The sequence below is a fragment of the Bidens hawaiensis genome, unplaced genomic scaffold (genome assembly GCF_021521415.1).
Source record: "Bidens hawaiensis isolate Kalapana, Puna unplaced genomic scaffold, B.hawaiensis_p1.1 tig00010895_1, whole genome shotgun sequence".
Taxonomy (NCBI): Eukaryota; Viridiplantae; Streptophyta; class Magnoliopsida; order Asterales; family Asteraceae; genus Bidens; species Bidens hawaiensis.
This window is the reverse complement of record NW_027491842.1, coordinates 360,339-382,851: the sequence shown is the minus strand read 5'-3', so window position 1 is coordinate 382,851 and position 22,513 is coordinate 360,339. Positions and strand designations below refer to the sequence as shown.

General features: G+C 39.4%; 1 protein-coding gene and 1 pseudogene across 1 annotated transcript; both read left to right on the top strand.

The window, feature by feature from the left end:
• Positions 1–2,231: 2,231 nt before the first annotated feature.
• On the top strand, positions 2,232–2,940 carry LOC143536709 (protein ZW2 pseudogene; annotated as a pseudogene).
• A 16,000-nt stretch (positions 2,941–18,940) lies between these two features.
• Positions 18,941–22,211, top strand: LOC143536708 (uncharacterized). The gene is made up of 3 exons (XM_077030643.1): positions 18,941–19,283; positions 20,949–21,618; positions 21,949–22,211. Exons 1-3 carry the CDS (start codon positions 18,983–18,985, stop codon positions 22,124–22,126), a joined length of 1,149 nt encoding a protein of 382 aa, XP_076886758.1. The 5' UTR covers positions 18,941–18,982; the 3' UTR covers positions 22,127–22,211.
• Positions 22,212–22,513: the final 302 nt, after the last annotated feature.

Below are 22,513 nucleotides of genomic sequence, written 5' to 3'. Positions count from 1 at the left end.
CGGTCCAAGTTCATCTCTCGCTTCGAGTTCCACCATCTGGAAGCCTTGCTCAAATTTACTAGTCAAAGAGGACGGAGTGGTGTGCTAGTTGTACTCGCCAACTCTCAAGGGTGCCGAGTTCACTGCCCACCCTAATAGAGCTTACAAATCGTACCCATTCTTTAAATATGTTAACATATCTATTAGAACATAAAATAATAGATTATAATATTGCTAAATTTTTTTCATAAATAATGTTACATATTCAGTGATTTTGAGAAATGTTAAGCTATAAATGAATATACGTCAACGGTAATTATTATTTGAAAATGTAGGCGTGCATTCGTTCTAAAATAGAAATGAGTTTGTTGATTCAACCGCAAACAAAAAATGATGAATAGTTAGAAAGAACAAACTGGTTCAAATGGTTCCTTTTTATGAATTAAATGTTTTAAACTTGTTCTTCATTTTATCTTAGAATCATTAATTTGAATTAAATTCTAAAACTAATGAATATAATTCCTTACAACATATGCAATTCTTAAAAAAAAAACATTTTTGCCCCTCTAATGATTCATGCGACGTGTAAGAAACTGGTTCATGTGGCGTGTAAGAAACGACAAGGCGCTTTCTAAATAACAACCTACACTATTATAGTAATTAACCGTCATAAATCTTGAAAGAGATCATAGTCACTACATATTATTTCTTTTTTTTTTCTCTCTTTTTCTTAAAGACCCTGTTTTAAATTAATGTCACTCTATTGCTATCTAACTCTACTCCACATCTCAATTGAGGATCGAACCCAACACATCTTGGGTGATCGGGTCACACACCTCTACCACTAGCCACAGTTAGACCAAGTGTTTTGGTTTTCGTGAAAGGGTGAGCGATGCTCGTCCACGATAGCACAGATGGACACTAACACCACAACACCAAGAGGCTGGGTTGGTGGCAACACATTTCTTTGACTTCATTCCTTTTATAATTCATTCTTTTTATGATTTATTAACAATCAAACTAATCATTTATCTCCATCTCATCTCACAACCAAACATCACATTTTATATCACCATAGCATAAGTTTTTACATGTAAAATATAAATTCAATGTTTACATCACAAACTCACATATCAAATTTTCACGATGCATTAATATGTTTCAAATTACAATCTTTTTGTCTTGAATATTGTTATCTAAAGGTGACAAATGTAACATATGGGTTGAATTAGTTGTATTAAAATGTATATAATGGGTCCGAATGAGTCATAGTAAAAAAAGAAAATGATTGAAATGAGTTGACATTTATTGAGTTTTTTTTATGGAACGAGAAAAACAGAGAAAATTTTTTAGTATTTTTACTTTTTTTGTTTTTCATTTATATTTCAAGTTATAATTTTTGAATTATTTTTTTTAAATTTTCTAATTAGAGGTTTTTGAAATATCAACCCATCTTGACCAATTTAAAAAACCCTCATTAAAAAATTCAAAAAAAATAAAAAAATCATAACTCGAAATATAAATCAAAGACTAAAAAAATAAAAGTACTAAAAAGTTTCCTCCGTTTTCTCGTTTTAAAAAAAATTAATTTAAAAAAAAAAAAAAAACCTTTCAAGATAATGTCAACCCGTTTCAATCTTTTTTTTTAGTTTAACGCATGCTGACCCACCATATACATATTAGTACAACTCATTCAACATAATAGGTCACATTTGACACCCTTACTATTATCTAATATATTTTCATTACTATTATCTCCATGTTGGGTAGCATTCCTTTTAATAAAATTATCTATCAATAAACAAAAATCAAAGATAAGAAAACATGTCAGATTTGACCATTCCTTAAAACTACATGTTCTCAATGGTTTTCTTCTTTCTCTTGTATTCACCTCTAGAAAATCACAATGCAAACCAATTTAAAAAAAAATTGCTTGGTGACTTCGCCTTAAAGAAACCTGCTGCCGCATACACAATCCATACCCGGTAAGCAATTACAGTTTATTCGTTATTTATTCTTAATATACTAATATATATATATATACACACAAGTCGGGTGGACTTTTAAATAATCGACAAAATCCATTTTTAAAAAGCGCCGACCATCATCCACACTGACGGGCAGCTTCAAACCAAACCGACACTCTTTAATGAACCTTCGTATCCATCAAAAATAATTAAAACATCCACCTCAATACCTCATCCTTAACTGCTAAGAATCAAGAAACCGTGGACATGCTGCTGTATTTAAACAACAGCTTAGCCACTCTCCCAAGGCCCAAGTTCACTAAGAATGACAAATCAGGAGCGGCCATTTGCACAATTTTTTGAGAGCTGGGAAGCCCAACACAGGATTCATCTCGACAACCTCGTACTAGCCCAACAACATAACCACGAGGGACACGAGCTGTTGGTCCAACAAGTGTTGGACCACTTCCAAGAGTATTACGATGAGAAAAGCCGAGCCGCGGAGTCCGATGTGTTCATCATGTTTTCTCCACCTTGGTTTAGCTCCTACGAGCGAACGCTTTTGTGGGTAACCGGGTTCAAACCCTCGGTCACGTTTCGGCTCGTAAAAGAATCGATTGGAGTCGAATTGAGCGAGGAACAGGCCGAGAGGATTGCGGTTGTGAGGGAGGAAACTCGGAGGATGGAGCGGGAGATTGGGCAGGCGATGGCGAGTGTGCAAGAGAGTGTGGCGGGGCCCGCGATTGGCGGGTTGATGAAGCGGGAAGGGAGTTTGGTGGACGGACAAGTGTCTGCGATGGAAAATGCAATGGAGGGGTTGAAAGCGGCGTTGCGGGCAGTGATGCGGGATGCGGATGGGCTTCGATGCCAGACGGGGTTACGAGTGTTGGAGGTGTTGAGTCCGGCTCAGAAGGTGAAGTTTTTGGCCGCGACATCGCGGTTTTGGCTTCAGTCTAGGAGGCTTGGGATGGAGAGGGATATGTGTGGTTTATGAACATTTTACCAATAATAGTACTACTACATAATAATATTACTTAATCAGTATGAATAGTTATGAATAGTTGACATTCTGTTTTAGTTGTCTTATTCAGACATTGAGTAGGTTTGTTAGAAAACAGTTAACGAAGTATTGAGTTGAAGTAAGTTTTAAATAAATCATTTTTTTTAAAAGATTAATATTTCTTTTTTTCCAAACTTTGAGGATAGTCAATGTCAATATATCAGTTCATGTTAAGAGTGTAAGGTTTTGTTTATTATTTTATTTTATATTTTGACTGTAATGAAATAGCGTTGTCTAGATCAAAATAATAAGGAAAAAAAGAATCTCAAGTTGTTATTATATATACTTTTCTCATTGATTAGCTTGTGCCTTTTGATGATGTATCATATATTGAAAAAGAGGGATGGAACTCTGGAAGAGTGATGTTCGGCCCAATTGATTGTTCCTGTTTTATTTATCATTCTGTATAACTCAAGAATCAAGATTTATATTTTTATATTGTTTTCGACTTTATTTTTAACTTTTTTAATGACGTAACTTCACTCTTTTTTCGCTAAGATGCTTGAAGTTGAACCTCACAAAATAATATCTGCTTAAATACATATGTTGGTCCTTGTAGAAGCACGGATATAAACCTAAACATGTTAGATCGATGATTTCACCGGGTATGGATTACGTAACAGAAAACGAGTTAACACAAGTACAAATCTAGCAACTCTGACGATGATAACTTGTAAAACAGAACCACCGTGAGCTCGTTATAGGAAAGACAAGAGTGGGGATCTTCCCGTAACCAACCTCCGGCGTGAGAATAAGTACATTTCTAGAGGATGAAAATACTTTAAGTTGGGTGTTGAGGATGACTCGCGGACGACTCCTGAGGAAGTCTTGGATGATCCGCAGGTATTATTTCATGGGTATTTGGAGTTTTTATCTACCTTACCTCTATAAGTCCCTCCAGTCCATTGTTTCTTTCGCGTGAAGTTTTATGCGAGTGAAATTTTGAACTTCTGATTGTTATGGGTGTTTGAATTTTTGTTTTTTGCCCCTTGAAGATATTCTTACTATTTTGAAGATAAGCATAAAAACAAGTAGATATGACAGGTTAACATGTGCCATATGGGTGATGTGATGTCGACGCCGTCTGTCAACTGCACCAAGCTGTACCATTTTCCCTCTTTTTCGTTTTTCCCGCCTAACGTGTCATCCGGTTGTTGGACATCTGACTTTCTCTCTCCACTGTCATCTTCCCATCGCATTAACTGCGATTGGTATAAATAGGAGATTCCTTCACCGTTTAACCATTCTTTCATCTTCTTCATCTCGATTTTCTTTTTATCTTATTCTGAAAAATACTTACTATCCTTCGTTTTATCACCATAGCTCACTGCTTTCCATTCATTTCTAATATGATGGCTCACAAGAATAAATGTTCTTCGTCTATTAACAAAATCGTCGTTAATTGGAAAGAAAGAGATTTCCAATATATTGTTAATGTATATGGGTTAGCTCCGGAATGGAAACCAGAGTTTCCTGCTACATAATCTACTACTAATAAGTCACCGAAAGGCAAGATGGTCTTATATGCTGAGGATTTCATGACTGGGAATCTTCGATCCCCAATTACAAAATTTCTTGGCAATATATTCACAGGCATGGGATTAACCTCTTTCAAATGCATCCATTCGGGTTGATGAGGATTCGACATTTTGAGTTCTGCTGTCGTGCCAAAAATCTAGTGCCTACCGTTGATAAGTTTTTCGTCTTCTATAAGATGTCCGGACGTGGTGGTTGGTTTAATTGCTCGACTAATGGTAAAGGGATTGTTGGGTCTGAACCACCCCACAATGCCTATGAATGACGAACAAAGTTCTTCTGGATTCGTGAGGACATCGTTCAGATGCTCTACCGTCCACAAAACGAGAAGCTGCCACGTCTTACATTTGCAGCTTATGCCAATCTCCCATGGTTTCTTTCAATGACTCGCACGCCTACCCCAATGCGGGCTATAAATGAGGGTGCTCTTGTACGTGTGATGGTTGGTTAATTTTGTGATAACTGCCCAATCCGACCCGACCCAGGTACCCGTTTTCGAATCCGATTCTTTTTATAATTTAAAATTTGATTATTAATCTTTGTAAAATTAACATTAAATAAATCATATATATATATATATATATTTTTATATTACTTACTAGTAATAATAATTTCTTTTCCGCCGACCCGTCCCTTTCTTCCTTCTCTCCGCCGTCCCGCCTCCCTTTTTCTCTCTTGTCGCCGTCCCGCCCCTCTGCTTAACCCTTGAGCCTTGAACCCCTTTTTCTCTTAACTCTTTGCTTGTCCTTTGGTTCTTCCCGCCTAAGGATGTCTGCGCAGCTCCACGCGCCAGACTCCTTACAAGGAAGCCTGCGCGAAGACCAACTGTTCCTGCGATACGCGAGGCGAACTGTTCCCACAGCGCGCTAAGAATGGTAGTTCTTCCCGCGGCGCGCTAAGGATTATAGTTCTTCCCGCGGCGCGTTAAGAATTGTAGTTCTTCCCGCGACGCGCTAAGGATTGTAGTTCTTCCCGCGACGCGCTAAGGATTGTAGTTCTTCCCGCGGCGCACTAAGAATTGTTCTCTGTCTGCCTCCGCCCTCGCGCGCGCTCGAGTCTTCTCGCGCTAGACCTTAAGTCTTTTCTTCTGTTTAGGTCAGCTTGTATTCTTTTGAAATATCTTATCTTTTGTATGAGCACTGTAGGTCAGTTCCGACATCTGTCCGAAAAGCCACTTTCGGCGCAGCATGCGCACCAATCCTATTGGTTGACAGAAAAAGTGACTGACATAATCTTTTGAAATCTTCTTTTGCATGTCTTGAACAGTGCTTTATCTGACACCTCCCATGCTTTGATCTGTAACCTGTCAGCTTTTCCCCATCCCCTGCAGCTGCCGGCATATCTTTTGATATCTTTTGCTTTTGTTTTCTTGTGCTTTTTAGTATCTTTTGCTTGATTTGATAAGATCTTTTCCCCTTTTCAAGGGATTGTGTTCCCTTGGGTTTTTCCTATAAATTAAGCTAATTTTATTAACACTTCACACACTACACTTAAACACTCCCCAAATCTCTCTCCCTTTGCTCTCTGCCGTAGTTCCCCAGCAGCGCCACTCCTCTCTTTGCCTCCGTCTTCTCTTCTGTCCTGCCCAGAATCTCGGTAAATATAAATATATATATTTTGTTTTAATTTGTTTAACTAACAAAAATCGATACTTACTGCATATATTCAAGACATAAAAACCAATCGTTAAACCAATAACCTCTTATTTATAGGTTAACTTGTGCTTGTTTAAAAATTGGATTCTTGCATTATCTTTCAACGCACCGTTTTCAGGTGAGTAATCTCGTACTTAATCCCCTTTTATTTTTAACGTTTTGGGATGTTCATGTGTTCGTACAACTTGAGTCTTAAACTTGTTTATGAAATTTATGTGCGCAAAACCCCATGTGTTATGGACGTTTACTTGGCTGTTTATTTGTATGTGTGAATCATTAACCGCTTTGTTCGGCCTATTCCGAAGTTTTCATGGATCCATTAGATGAACACGGGAGACCTATCGTTTACGGTTTTCTTGTTTTGTTTACACATGCACGTATGATTTATTGTTTTTGTGCTCGATTGGGAGCACGGATTGAACTATGAGCTATGATCTATTTAGGCTTGATCACAATCTGATTACACCCTATGTTAAACCCCAGTTAAGCACATGTTGCGCGCAGTGTTTGTTATTATCTATTTATATCTATTAAACTTGATTTCTCACCGACACGCAAGTGTTGACGTTTTATTTTAACACATGTTCAGGTTTGCTGTAGCTGCTTTTGGGAATCTCAAGGACACGTAGGATGTTTTCTTTTTCTTTGGACCTAGATTAAAATGTAACAAGACGAATTATGTTATTTGAATATTTTAAGTTATGATATGATTTATGTTACTTTACGATTTGTGTTCTGCGCGTGCGCAACGAAAATGTATTTATTAAATATTGACACCCAAATAGTGTCACGAGTAATGAAACAATACGTGGCGCCCCGATGTATAATCCGCCATCGGTCGGGGTGTTACAGATTGGTATCAGAGCTCCGTGACTTTAGGATAGGTGGTTAGACGTAACGACCTAGAATACCTAAGAGTCCCTTCTCGCGCATGAGAAATATCTCATGTTTGCGCGCTAATTGTTAATTACTCGATATTTATAAAATATGCTTGCGTATACGCAGCACATGATTTCATATTTTATTTCGCGATCTTTCGATTTTTATTGTTAAATTTCAATTTGTTTATTTACTTGCATATTCGTTTGTTCTTGGGACTTAACATTGAAAATCCGAAAAGTCATGGTGATACATGAATAGTTGATTTTCAATCCCCATTAACTTTATGTTTTAAATTGAAGACTTGAAAAGTCATGGTGATACATGAATTGTCAATCTCCAATATTCATTTACTCGATATTTTAAATTGAAGATTTGAAAAGTCATGGTGATACATAAATTGTCAATCTCCAATATTCATTTACTCGATATTTTAAATTGAGAATTCGGAAAGTCATGGTGATGCATGAATTGTCGAGTTTCAATTCGAATTCATTACCTGTATTAAGTTTGCATTTAAATTCGTATTTTACTTCAAAATTTGATAGCATTTAACTCCGTGAAACAAGCTTTATGACGATATACTTTGCGCTAAAACGATACCAAGATATTAACAAAAATTAAAACTTTTATAGAATGCCTCCGCTATCTCGCCGTCATCAGAGGAGAGAAGCCTCGCGCAGACGTATGCAGCGTCGTTCCCAGAAAATGGCCGCCGCAATAGCCCAAGCCTTAAACCAAAATAATACCAACCCCTCCGGATACAATATTAAATCCTTTAATGAGGGTAACCCTCCGAAATTCACAGGACTTGAAGGAGCCACCGTAATGTAACACCACGTAATGCTCCAATGGCTCGAGAAAATTGAGAACACCTTCCTCCATACCCAATGCCCTCCAGACCGACGAACCTTATACGCCTCAAGTGTCCTAGAATCAAGGGCGCTTACTTGGTGGAACGGAGTAGCTCACGCGCGTGGCGCAGAGGCTGCTTCTAGCATGCTCTGGGAGGAATTCAAGGAACTTTTGACTAGAGAATTCTGCCCTCCCAACGAAATAAAGCGCCTTGAGGAAGAATTTTGGAACTTGAAGCAGTACAGTGGCGAAGCGCGCGAGTACGCTACGCGCTTCCACGAACTAAGTTTGCTGGTCCCACACCTAGTTACCCCTTCCCGCCGAGCCATCGAGAAGTTTCTTGGGGGTCTCCCCATGGAAATTCAAGATTCTGTATGGGCCAGGAACCCAGCAACCCTCTCTGACGCCATCGAGTTGGCCGCTGTGCTCAGCGACAAACATGTCAGGGCATGAACCCTGTTCCTGCGGGGAGCCGAAAAGACCAAACTCACCAAGACTGTCCCAGAACCAACAGAAACCAAGCCAGAACCCTCAAACCGTAACAACCTCAAGCGTAGGCGCAAACCCAATCATCAAACCTACGCGCTTACCAACCCGCTCGATGTCCAGCAACCCGCCTACCAACCTCCAGTATACGCTCCTAACCCACTGTCAACCTACCCAACACCCCCTGTAGTCCATAACTATGCCTTAACCAATCCCGCACTCCCTGCCCCGTCAACTAAGAAACCTTACACAGGAAACCAACCCTTTTGCCCAACCTGTAGACTTCACCATCCAACTCAAGTCCCGTGTCGACAATGTAACCGATGTGGCCGTACTGGTCACACTGCTGAGAACTGTAGAGTCCTTCCCGCCAACCCAATCGCGCAAACACCACCAACTTACCCGCTAAACCCACAACCAACATACCCTAATCCACGACCCAGGTCGTGCTATAACTGCGGTGACCCCAGTCATTTCCGGAACGCGTGCCCGAGACTGCAAGTACAAATTACGCAAGCTAATCCGGTTAACCAAATTTCAAACCAAGTGACGCGCGGACGAGCTTTTAATATAACCGCGCACCAAGCGCAAGCGAATAATGACGTAGTTAATGGTACATTTTTACTTAACGGACAATATGCATCTATACTTTTTGATACTGGCGCCGATAGAAGTTTTATTTCTCGCGCATTTGAACAAAAACTTGCGCGACCGCGAGTAAACTTAAACGAAAACTTTTCAGTTGAATTGGCTAATGGTGAAACTATTTTAATAAACTCCGTGATCAAAGATTGCACGCTTAACCTTAATGAACACGATTTTCTAATCGACCTCATTCCCATGCCTCTTGGAAGTTTTGATGTGATTATTGGAATGGACTGGCTCTCGCAAAATCGCGCCGAAGTAATCTGCGCCAAGAAGTTGATTCGCATTCCTCGGAAAAATGGTCAAGATCTTCATATCTACGGCGAGAAACCATCTAACGGTCTTAAACTTATGTCATGCACTGAAGCCCGAAGACTTTTGCGGAAGAAATGTGTAGCGTTCTTAGCTCATGTGGTCAAACCCGATGAAGGAAAGAAGAAACTTTCTGAAATTCCCATCGTGCGTGACTTTCCTGAAGTCTTCCCCGATGATCTTTCTGGTTTACCTCCCGCTCGGGAAGTCAAGTTTCGTGTTGATCTTGTCCCTGGTGCATCCCCCGTAGCCAAATCTCCTTATCGACTTGCACCCGCTGAAATGCAAGAATTGGCAAGTCAACTTCAAGAGTTGACCGATAAAGGATTCATTCGCCCTAGCTCTTCGCCGTGGGGTGCTCCGGTGTTGTTCGTTAAAAAGAAAGACGGTTCGTTTCGCATGTGTATCGATTACCGCGAGCTGAACAAGCTCACCTTTAAGAACCGGTATCCCTTACCGCGTATTGACGACCTCTTTGACCAACTCCAAGGTGCCTCTTGTTTCTCCAAAATCGATCTCCGTTCTGGCTATCACCAGTTGCGTATCCGCGAAGAGGATATTCCCAAGACTGCTTTTCGAACCCGCTACGGTCATTTTGAATTCTTGGTCATGCCCTTCGGTTTAACCAACGCACCCGCTGTCTTCATGGATCTAATGAACCGGGTGTGTAGATCTTTCTTGGACCGATTCGTGATCGTGTTTATCGATGACGTTCTGGTATATTCCAAAACCAAGGCCAAGCATGAACAACATCTTCTGTTGGTGTTGCAAAAGCTTCGAACCGAACAACTCTATGCCAAACTCTCCAAGTGTGAGTTTTGGTCTGATGAAGTACAGTTTCTTGGTCATGTTGTAAACAAGATGGGTATTCATGTCGACCCATCCAAGATTGAAGCAATCAAGAACTGGATTGCACCGACCACTCCTACCGAAATCCGTTCCTTTTTGGGCTTAGCTGGTTACTACCGGCGATTCATCTCGAACTTCTCAAAAATCGCCTTGCCTTTAACAGCATTAATGCACAAAGGCAAACCGTATATTTGGGGCTCGAAGCAAGAAGAAGCCTTTCAAGCGCTCAAGCAATTGTTGTGCGAAGCTCCTGTTCTAGCGTTACCTGAGGGTACTGATGACTTTGTCGATTATTGTGATGCCTCCAACCAAGGTCTCGGTTGTGTACTTATGCAACGAGGCAAGGTTATCGCTTACGCGTCTAGGCAACTCAAAATTCATGAAAAGAATTATACAACTCACGACCTCGAACTTGGTGCAGTTGTATTTGCCTTAAAAATCTGGAGACACTACCTCTATGGGACTAAGTGTATCATTTACACAGACCATAAAAGCCTTCAGCACATTTTTGATCAAAAGGAACTTAACATGAGACAACGCCGATGGAACGAACTCATCAGCGATTACGATTGTGAGATCCGGTATCACCCTGGAAAGGCTAATGTGGTAGCCGATGCGCTCAGCCGCAAACCCAGCCAACTCAACTGTATCTTGCCGCGCACGCAGCTTCATTTCGCGCAGATACAAAACGATCTTGAATCGCGCATTCGCGACGCGCAGCGTGCATCGATCAGCAAAGGCAACCTACGCGCCGAGTTAGCGTGTGGTGCAGAAGCGCATCTAGTCCCTAACCTGAACGGAATTCTCTGTTATCTCAATCGCATCTGGATCCCCAATGATGAGAATCTTCGCTCTGTCATACTGAGTGAAGCGCACAAAACTCGGTATTCCGTTCATCCTGGTGCTGACAAAATGTACAAAGATTTGCGCCTTTCGTATTGGTGGCCTGGTATGAAAAAGGATATTGCTGTGTTCGTAGCTAAATGCCTAACTTGTTCTAAGGTAAAAGCTGAACATCAACGCCCATCTGGTTTGCTCGAACAACCTGAAATTCCTACGTGGAAATGGGAAAGTATAGCAGTGGACTTTATCACCAAGTTACCCTTGACCGCAAGCAAACATGATAGCATTTGGGTAATAGTGGATCGATTGACCAAGTCTGCCCACTTTCTGCCCATTCGTGAAACCTACCGTGTTGAACAAATTGCGCATCTTTATGTTAAAGAAATTGTCTGCCGTCATGGTACTCCCTTGAGCATCATATCCGATCGCGATGGCCGTTTTATATCTCGCTTTTGGAAATCTCTTCAATCTGCGTTAGGAACTCGTTTGGACATGAGTACTGCATATCATCCTCAGACTGACGGACAGTCTGAGCGAACCATCCAAACCCTTGAGGATATGCTTCGATCTTGCGTTCTTGATTTTGGAGGTAATTGGGATTCACACCTACCTCTGATCGAGTTCTCTTATAATAACAACTATCATTCCAGCATCGGTATGGCCCCATTTGAAGCACTTTACGGTCGAAAGTGCCGCTCGCCGATTTGTTGGAACGAAGTGGGTGAAGTTCAAATCACAGGACCCGAACTAGTTCAAGAGACAACCGATAAAATCGCCAAGATCCGTGATCATCTGCTGACTGCCAGAAGCCGACAGAAGAGTTACGCAGATCGCAGGCGGAAGCCTCTCGAATTTCTAGTTGGTGATCTTGTTCTCCTCAAAGTGTCGCCCTGGAAGGGTGTTGTCCGCTTTGGGAAGAAAGGTAAGCTTGCACCTCGTTATGTTGGTCCATTCAAGATTCTTGCGAGGGTGGGAAAAGTTGCCTACAAACTGGACCTGCCGCCCGCGCTCAGCAATGTGCATCCAACTTTCCATGTATCCAATCTCAAGAAATGTTTAGCTGACGAGAACCTCCACATACCACTGGATGAAGTTCAAGTTGATGAGTCTATGCATTTCGTTGAGAAGCCTGTTGAGATTATGGATCGCGAGGTAAAGCAAACCAAGCGCAGTCGCATCCCTATTGTCAAAGTTCGTTGGCAGTCCAAGCGCGGAGCTGAGTTCACTTGGGAAAGGGAAGATCAAATGAAGATCAAGTACCCGCACCTTTTCTCTGCGCATCCTACTTCGAGATAAATTTCGGGACGAAATTTCTTAAAGTAGGGGAGACTGTGACAACTGCCCAATCCGACCCGACCCAGGTACCCGTTTTCGAATCCGATTCTTTTTATAATTTAAAATTTGATTATTAATCTTTGTAAAATTAACATTAAATAAATCATATATATATATATATTTTTATATTACTTACTAGTAATAATAATTTCTTTTCCGCCGACCCGTCCCTTTCTTCCTTCTCTCCGCCGTCCCGCCTCCCTTTTTCTCTCTTGTCGCCGTCCCGCCCCTCTGCTTAACCCTTGAGCCTTGAACCCCTTTTTCTCTTAACTCTTTGCTTGTCCTTTGGTTCTTCCCGCCTAAGGATGTCTGCGCAGCTCCACGCGCCAGACTCCTTACAAGGAAGCCTGCGCGAAGACCAACTGTTCCTGCGATACGCGAGGCGAACTGTTCCCACAGCACGCTAAGAATGGTAGTTCTTCCCGCGGCGCGCTAAGGATTATAGTTCTTCCCGCGGAGCGCTAAGAATTGTAGTTCTTCCCGCGACGCGCTAAGGATTGTAGTTCTTCCCGCGACGCGCTAAGGATTGTAGTTCTTCCCGCGGCGCACTAAGAATCGTTCTCTGTCTGCCTCCGCCCTCGCGCGCGCTCGAGTTTTCTCGCGCTAGACCTTAAGTCTTTTCTTCTGTTTAGGTCAGCTTGTATTCTTTTGAAATATCTTATCTTTTGTATGAGCACTGTAGGTCAGTTCCGACATCTGTCCGAAAAGCCACTTTCGGCGCAGCATGCGCACCAATCCTATTGGTTGACAGAAAAAGTGACTGACATAATCTTTTGAAATCTTCTTTTGCATGTCTTGAACAGTGCTTTATCTGACACCTCCCATGCTTTGATCTGTAACCTGTCAGCTTTTCCCCATCCCCTGCAGCTGCCGGCATATCTTTTGATATCTTTTGCTTTTGTTTTCTTGTGCTTTTTAGTATCTTTTGCTTGATTTGATAAGATCTTTTCCCCTTTTCAAGGGATTGTGTTCCCTTGGGTTTTTCCTATAAATTAAGCTAATTTTATTAACACTTCACACACTACACTTAAACACTCCCCAAATCTCTCTCCCTTTGCTCTCTGCCGTAGTTCCCCAGCAGCGCCACTCCTCTCTTTGCCTCCGTCTTCTCTTCTGTCCTGCCCAGAATCTCGGTAAATATAAATATATATATTTTGTTTTAATTTGTTTAACTAACAAAAATCGATACTTACTGCATATATTCAAGACATAAAAACCAATCGTTAAACCAATAACCTCTTATTTATAGGTTAACTTGTGCTTGTTTAAAAATTGGATTCTTGCATTATCTTTCATCGCACCGTTTTCAGGTGAGTAATCTCGTACTTAATCCCCTTTTATTTTTAACGTTTTGGGATGTTCATGTGTTCGTACAACTTGAGTCTTAAACTTGTTTATGAAATTTATGTGCGCAAAACCCCATGTGTTATGGACGTTTACTTGGCTGTTTATTTGTATGTGTGAATCATTAACCGCTTTGTTCGGCCTATTCCGAAGTTTTCATGAATCCATTAGATGAACACGGGAGACCTATCGTTTACGGTTTTCTTGTTTTGTTTACACATGCACGTATGATTTATTGTTTTTGTGCTCGATTGGGAGCACAGATTGAACTATGAGCTATGATCTATTTAGGCTTGATCACAATCTGATTACACCCTATGTTAAACCCCAGTTAAGCACATGTTGCGCGCAGTGTTTGTTATTATCTATTTATATCTATTAAACTTGATTTCTCACCGACACGCAAGTGTTGACGTTTTATTTTAACACATGTTCAGGTTTGCTGTAGCTGCTTTTGGGAATCTCAAGGACACGTAGGATGTTTTCTTTTTCTTTGGACCTAGATTAAAATGTAACAAGACGAATTATGTTATTTGAATATTTTAAGTTATGATATGATTTATGTTACTTTACGATTTGTGTTCTGCGCGTGCGCAACGAAAATGTATTTATTAAATATTGACACCCAAATAGTGTCACGAGTAATGAAACAATACGTGGCGCCCCGATGTATAATCCGCCATCGGTCGGGGTGTTACAGATTTGTATATATTTAAGTTCGTTTATTTACTATTTTTAAACGTTTATTGTGGGAACTTCGATACTTCATACGTGTTTATTGCATTTCAAGTCACATACGTTAAAGCGGTTAATTTTGGACCTGTTGAGGTACGGGATGAAGGCCCGGGACGTCCAACACGCAAAACAATGCAAAAGAAAAATTGTTGCTGGTGAAGAGTCCCATCGTGATACGCGATGGGAGAGCCTGAAGACCCATCGCGTATCGCGATGGGATTATAATATTGTTATTGTTGACTTTGTTGCATCGCGATACGCAAGGACCCTAGAAGACCGCCATTGCATATCGCGATGGGTGGCGAAGACGAGAATATTAGGGTTTTTATCATAATATTCTTTTAACGACCCTATTCTTTACCAACAATAATTGTTCTTTTGCCTTGTTTTGCGTGTTTGTAACATCACGAAAATTTTGAGTTAAAAATGTCAAGTTTCCAAAGTCAAGGGACCAAATCTGTCAAACTCCAAACTCCAAGGTCAAAAATGAAAATTCAGGTTTCCTGACCCATCGGGATACGCGATGGATCAGAAGGGAAACCCATTGCGTATCACGATGGATTGTCTGACAGCGAGACGCGTGGCTAGCCACATGGCCACACGTGGCACACTATTTGCCACGTGGCCACACATGGCACACCGATCGCCACGTGTCAACACGTGGCACAACCCCTGCCACGTGGTGACACGTGGCAGGTCTATATGGTGACTGGCCAAGCCTACATCCAGAGGGCTATCGTTTATCGTGATGGGCCCTGTTTTTGCCTATAAATAGAAGGCCACGGGTTCAAGCCCTCCTCACACCAAATCTCACACTCCTTTCTCTCACTAACATCTCTCTAAATCCCAAGTTCCATATTATCGATCCACCTCGAAAAGCGTGCCCCGATTTCTCGATTTCCGTGCCCGTACCTCGATATTCGTGCCACCACCCGATGATGTTCATATCAAGAAAGTGATCCCGACGTCTCGACGATTCCTTTCTAGAAGTGTTGGTGCCTCGTAAAGCATGCCAAGGTGTGGAGAAGGTGACAAAGGAAAGAGCGTTAATCGAAAGATAAGGAAATCAAGCGGCAACGAAGTGCTGCTCAAGTGTAAAGGGTTGTTAAGCCGACAAAGGTAGGCATAATGCCCAAATAAAATAATAATAAAATATTAAAAAGGCTTAAAATCTAAAGTCGAGGTTATACTCGATACCTCGAGAATAAAAGAAATATATAGCAAAGAAAAGAAAAGAAATGAAAGAAATATAAATGTATATGTGTGAATATATATATGTATGTGTAATTCCTTGTTATAAATATTATTTAAGTAGTAATCAGTATTCTTAAATAATAAAGAAAAAGAAAGATATACGTTTCTTAAAGAAGAAGAAATGTAGGGTTTAATAAAATAAATATAACTATAGGTTATCTTATAAAAAGAAAGAAAATACTTTTTAACTAAAGGTTTTAAAGTAAAAGAATATATAATCGAGGTAACGATTATAAAGACTAAAGGTCTTAAGCCGGATTGTATATCCGACTAACAAAAGGTTATACTCGTACTTATGTGCGAGATAGCAACGAGAAAGACCCTCGGACGGTGTTTGAAGCCGATCCAAATCAAAAGGTGAATACGCCCCAAACTTTTAAACTTGTTTTCAAATAAGTCAAACATGTTATGTGAAAAGGGTTTACATGAGACTACGTGTCTTTAAAAATTTATAAACAAAAGTAAAAACCTAGCCCTCAGGCTATAGTATACGTTTGTCTGGATCCTTACATATGTGGTAAAATGCGGTGGGCACATCGCACCACGCTTGGTCAGGACCTCCAGCCACGATGGGCCGGACCTAAGTACGTCCGAGTGAGACTGACCATGTGTATATATATGGTACCTAAGTATGTTGAAACGCTGCGGTGTTTTGCTGGGGTGACTTGTGTAGAGACTTGAGTTTATAAATTGTATTGTTTTAACTTGATTATTCCTAAGCCAAGATGGGCTAAGACTTACATGGTCTTGAGGGATGATCAGGTAAAAGAAAATATTTTAGCGTCAGCATATTCACCAGCATTCGTTGCTGACGTATTTTCTTAACATTTTGCAGGTAATCAAGAATATGGCTTGAAGAACGAAGTGCTCATGATTCCGATGGCTCAGATATTTTGTTAACTTAAATTTAAAAGAATTGTGGTTTGTAAATTATAAACAAGTAAACCGTAAATGGATCTTTTGTTCCATCTTTTGTAACATAAATATTTACAACTTTAATCCACGTGTTTTATAAGTCTTCCGCTATTTAACTGTAACTCTGATTTATATACAAATGTGGTACCAACTGTTGGTCGCACTCCTAGGCCTTAGATAGGGGTGTGACAGTGTTGGACGTCCCGGGCCTTCATCTCGTGCCTTAACAGGTTCAAATTAACTGCTTTAACGTATGTGACTTGAAATGCAAGAAACACGTATGAAGTATCGAAGTTCCCACAATAAACGGTTAAAAATAGTAAATAAACGAACTTAAATATATACAAATTAACCAGCCATCAGCGTGTGGGCATGAACCGTCTATGGTCGTTTCCTGATGAGGCGCCCTTCTACCAGAAGCTTGATGAAAGTAAGTGCAAGAATGTCTTCTCTCTAATTTTATTTATTTCGTTATAACGACATCCATTGTTTATTGCAGGTGAGGGGTCAATTTTATGTGCCTTATTAGACTGTGTTCCAGGTCTCATGGCCCGTCGCTTGCGTGATCCAAAGTCTTTGTCGTTCCTTGACCGGACTCGAGGTAATTTCTTGTTTCCATTTTTTTGCGCCCAGAACCGATGGTTTCCGAGGCCATGTTTGCTAAAGGTGAGGGACTACCTAGCCCTCGCCCTATAACTGTTATGACTTCTGACGGGGGTGATCGTACTTCTATCATCTAGTGAAAGTTCATCACCTTGTAAAGAAGATTCATCTGTTGATACTACTGATGTTGAGAGTATCACGCGTGCTATTCCAGGTTTAACCCGCAAGAGGAAACATCGTTCTACGTCTAGTAAAGCGAGTGAAAACCAATCACATCCTGACTCCAATGCAAGTGAGGACGAACAACCTGCCACAGATCATGAGGTGATAAATCTTAACGCCTCCGCTCATGTTGTGAAAGACACGGTTCAATCTTCCAAGGCTCCTGTTTTCGTTCCTGCTTTTAAGAAATTTAAGAAAGTGTGCATCGGCGATCGGATTAATCTTGTTGCTTCATCCAAGACCACTCAAGGTATTTTTCTCAATTTAATGACTTTTATCATCCTCAATAAATATAAACGTATTGGCTATGTATTCAGATCCTGCCAAAATGCAACTCAAGGGTATTGTCATTCAAGAACCCGTGTCTTCACCAAGAACCACGTCGCCCGTCAATTTTTCTACCGTCAAAGAAACTGAAGTTGTAACAAAGACAATGGATGCGGGATCCAAACTATCTTCCACTCAGCAAGAACCTGACCAAGGACTGCCACTTACCTCCCCGCCAGGGTGAAGGAAATCCTCATACCCTTTATAAAGGGCCACAAGAAACTTCAACTCATTTTCAAGAGGAAAGGGGATCCGGGGAATACTATGGCCAACCAAACCCTTATGAGGATCCTTTGGTTCATCGTGCTCATTGGTCGTTGGTTCAAGGCTCGTTATTTACTGATAACGATGTGTGTCATGAATTTTTACAACAAGGCATCCCTCCCGCTGAACAACATGTATGAACTTGCCAACTTTTACTCTTACAGCATGGGCAATGCAATGTCTACTGGTCAAGAAATTTATCGAGACTGGTTGGCCATGGGCGACGTTGGTTCAAGGCTCGTTATTTACTGATAACGATTCAACACCTATAGGCAGAACTAAAGATTCTGTTTTTGTTGATTTGCCACAAGTTTTGTCATCTTTACTATTTTTTTGTTTTTAATATGTTAATTTTATTTTTTTAATATTCTATTTTGTTGTATTTGAATGTTAACGATTTTTTTTTAGTTTAGTGGATACCGTAAATCAATACTGACCAATTTCGTGGTGCTTCACTGTCGCAACATAGATTTTGATTTTATTTTTTTTTGTTAAAATTTGTAGTATGCGGCGTCGTAACCCGATACCGACCGAATGCGTTTCGACTCACAGTCGCACTATATAGGTTTTATTAGCCGAGTATACGTCGTATTTAATATGTTTTTTTTCCTTACAAGTTATACGAGTGTCAATAGTATTATGCTTATTTACTTTTCTGTGTTTCTTGTTATCACCATCACTTAAATAATCCATACCTATCGAATACGCGTTGTTTCGTTACCGAAATGCGACTAGCTTTGTTAGCAAGTTAAAAGAAAGAGACAAACGAGTGTTAATGGGGTGCGTGTAAGAAAGGGGCATTGGTTAATTTATATCTTTTGAAAAAGACAAGCTTTATGTAAAGAGTTAACATACAAAGTGAAAGACTAATCAATCTTTTTGTCTTCATCAACACGGAAACTGAAATTGAAAGAAAGATGGTCTTGGTCTGTAACTGTAACACTCTCAATCATCGTATCATCGGTGACAACAGTTTCCGTCTAGACATGTTTTCGGACATCGTCAACCTTAACTTCACACTTCCAAACACCTCACTATCCTCGGAGGACATCCGTCACGCCGCCGTCTCCGCCGCCGCTCCGGTAGCTCTACTCATGCTTATTTCTATTATCTACTCAATTTCAGGCAAAAAGAACATCGGAACTGATATTAATGTTGACTCTGACTCCGATGATGATGATGATGAAGAAGATATCTTCTGGCAACCTGCAAGCGACGGTGTGTTTTTTCATTTTTGTTGACAGTCCGGTTTTGATTGTTTTTAAATTAAATTACGAGCGAAACCGTTAGTAACGGTTCTTTATTATTGAAAACGTAATTATTTTGACGGTCCGGTTTTAATTGTTTTTTGATTAAATCGTGAGCAAAACTGTTAGTAACAGTTTTTTATTATTTGAAGAATTTTTTTTATTATTGAAAATATTATCATTTTGATCATTTTGACGCCCGGTTTTGACTGTCTTAGGACAAAACGAGAGATATCAAAAGTTTTTTTTTTTTATCATATCATGAGCAAAACTATTAGTAACAGTTTTTTTATAATTGAAAATATTATCATTTTGACGGTCCGGTTTTGACTGTTTTTAAGTCATATCGTGAACGAAATTGTTAGTAACGATTTTTTTATTTTGACGGTCCGGTTTTAATTGTTTATTTGATTAAATCGTGATCAAACCTGTTAGTAAAAGTTTTTTATTAGTGAAAAAATATATTTTTTATTATTGAAAATATTATCATTTTGACGCCCGATTTTGACTGTCTTAGGACAAAACGATAGATATCAAAATTTTTAATTATCAAATAGGTGAGCAAAACTAGTAGTAACAGCTTTTTATTATTGAAAATATTATCGTTTTGACGGTCCGGTTTTGACTGTTTTAGGTCAAAACCATAGTCATCAAAAGCGATTGACTAGCGACTAGGCGCAAATTTTTAGTCGAGTCCATGCTTAAGTCTTAACTAGCTCCATTGCTCCAATTAGTCAAGGTGTATTTTTAGAATATATTCTGGTTCTTTATTTATTTTTTAAATTTTCTTTTACTTTCTTTTGATTTCTTTTGATTGAATTACCTAAACAAAGTTGGGTTTACTTAATTTACTTCAATCTCTCTATATAATCAAATATATCATCGACAACACTCTGGTTATGCATAGGAGTAGAAAGTTTTTTTTTCTTTGATGAATCCCTTACCACTAGAGACTAATGAAGGTTTATTCTGAATTGCAACTTGCTAATCAGTTATTGATGTTTATTGTTTAATTCTAATTTTAAGTGTCTGTTGATAATATGTTTATTTCTTATTTGCAAATTTCTTAAGTGAAATTTTGTAATTGTTTATAATGTTTTAGACTCACCAATATGCTCATGTTTCTTATACCAATTTTATGATTTTTGGTTCATGTTTTTAAACTTAAGGTATTGGATAACATTTTTGAATTTGAACTATGTTATTCAAGTTTTTGAATAAATAATATATTTTTAATTTTTTTTTATTGTGCGCGAGGCCTATGCATCTAGCGCATTTGATAACTATGGTCAAAACGTGAGCCAAAGTGTTAGTAACGGCTTCTTATTATTGAAAATATCATTTTTTTTATGGTCCGGTTTTACTGTTTTAAGGTCAAACAGTTAGCTAGACTGTTAATTGAATATATTATTATTTTGACGGTTCGTTTTGACTGTTTTTAGGTCAAACCGTGAGCTAAACTGTTAGTAACGTTTTTATTATTATTTTGACGGTACGGTTTTGACTGTTTTTAGGTAAAATTATAAACTAAACTGCTAGTAACGTTTTATTATTATTGAAAATTTGTCTTAAAGTAACATACTAATTCATGGTCTCTTTAAATTTAAATATAAAACCTTTATATATTTGGTTGTAGTTTTACATGATGAGTTAATGTTAGAAGAGGATGCCAAGTATGCACAAGAGTTACAACTCGAAGAAGCTCTGTTAGCTTCACAGAATTCAAACACTAACCGCCGATCCCTGGCTTCATTGTTGAACATACAAGTTGTGTGTAAAATATGTTTCGAGAACCACGAGTCACGGCAAATGTTCAAGAACCCAACGTGTTCACATTGGTTCTGTTACAACTGCACCATCAGATATGCAACAACCAAGATACAAGAACATAACCGAACCATTGCGTGTCCCGGGATCAACTGCAGCTCCGCACTGGATTTCAACTCGTTGAGAGTTATTATTCCTAGAGTGACTCTTGTCAAATGGGACGAGTTGTTATGTGAGTCCAGTATTTGTGAATCCAACAAGTTGTATTGTCCTTTTACTGATTGTTCGGTTTTGCTAATCAATGATGACACCAGCAATAGCATTACGAAAATCGATTGCCCGATGTGCCGACGGTCCTTTTGTGCATCTTGTCGGGTCCCGTGGCATTCTGAGTTTAGCTGTAAGGAGTTTGGGAAACTGAAAGAAACAGGAGATGATGAGATGGCGGTGGCGCTTGTGGAGAAGAAAATGTGGAAGAAATGCCCAAATTGCAATTTTTTTGTGGAAAAAACGGAGGGTTGTTCGCATATAACTTGCAGGTAGGTCAGGAAATTATTATTATTATTATTATTATTATTATTATTATTATTATTATTATTTTTTTTGGGGGGGGGGGGGGAAGGGTCGGCGACAGTGAACAACAATGGCCGTCGCCCGTGGGTGGTGTTAACTCATTAGGACTCTTTTAAGTTAACAAGTTTTTAATAGTTACCAGTTTTGACCTGTTAACTAATTTAAGCGAACCCAAATTAACCCGTTAACTAATTTTAGATAACCCAAATGAATACATATACAATTTATTTTTACGCAAATCAACTCATAATTAAAGAAGTGAGTCTTGAACTCATGATTGCTACCAACTCTTGCAGGTGTAAGCATGAGTTCTGCTATACTTGTGGAGACAAGTGGGGTGCTGGGCATTCTGGGTGCAGCAGTTCAAGGGTGGAGCAACCACTACTACTACCACTACGACTACTATTACCACCACCATCACCACCATTACGACCATTACCACCACCGCCACCACCAAAAGGTCAACAATTCTGAAAGTCAAATATTGAATCCTGGTTCATGTCTTGTTTGGATTGACTTACTATTGAAGTTTTTGTGTTGATCTTGAATTATCATTTGCTAGTATAATAGGCCTGTTTTTTTTTGTTTTTTTTTTTTGAAAAAATAAAATAATATTATAAGTGGATGAGATAATGTATTTAACACTAGTGCTATTTTTCTAAGATTAAGACTTAAACACTTAACTATTAAGTTATCCCCCCTTTTGGTCATTGTCCTAATCCTATGACATTAACTAAGAATCTAAATGTATTTAATTATTCAATGGCTTATGCATCTTTTGCAAAATTGTTAGACCTATATATATAATAAATTACCTAAATTTATGTACGATTTATTTCTTAACCGTGCGCGCTAAGGACA

Bases quoted from the DNA above. Each gene is read 5' to 3' on its own strand.
- LOC143536708 (XM_077030643.1), top strand. From the start codon at position 18,983: ATGGTCTTGGTCTGTAACTGTAACACTCTCAATCATCGTATCATCGGT. The intron at 19,284-20,948 runs GTGTGTTTTTTC...ATTTGGTTGTAG, and splicing joins CTGGCAACCTGCAAGCGACG to TTTTACATGATGAGTTAATG. The intron at 21,619-21,948 runs GTAGGTCAGGAA...CAACTCTTGCAG, and splicing joins TGTTCGCATATAACTTGCAG to GTGTAAGCATGAGTTCTGCT.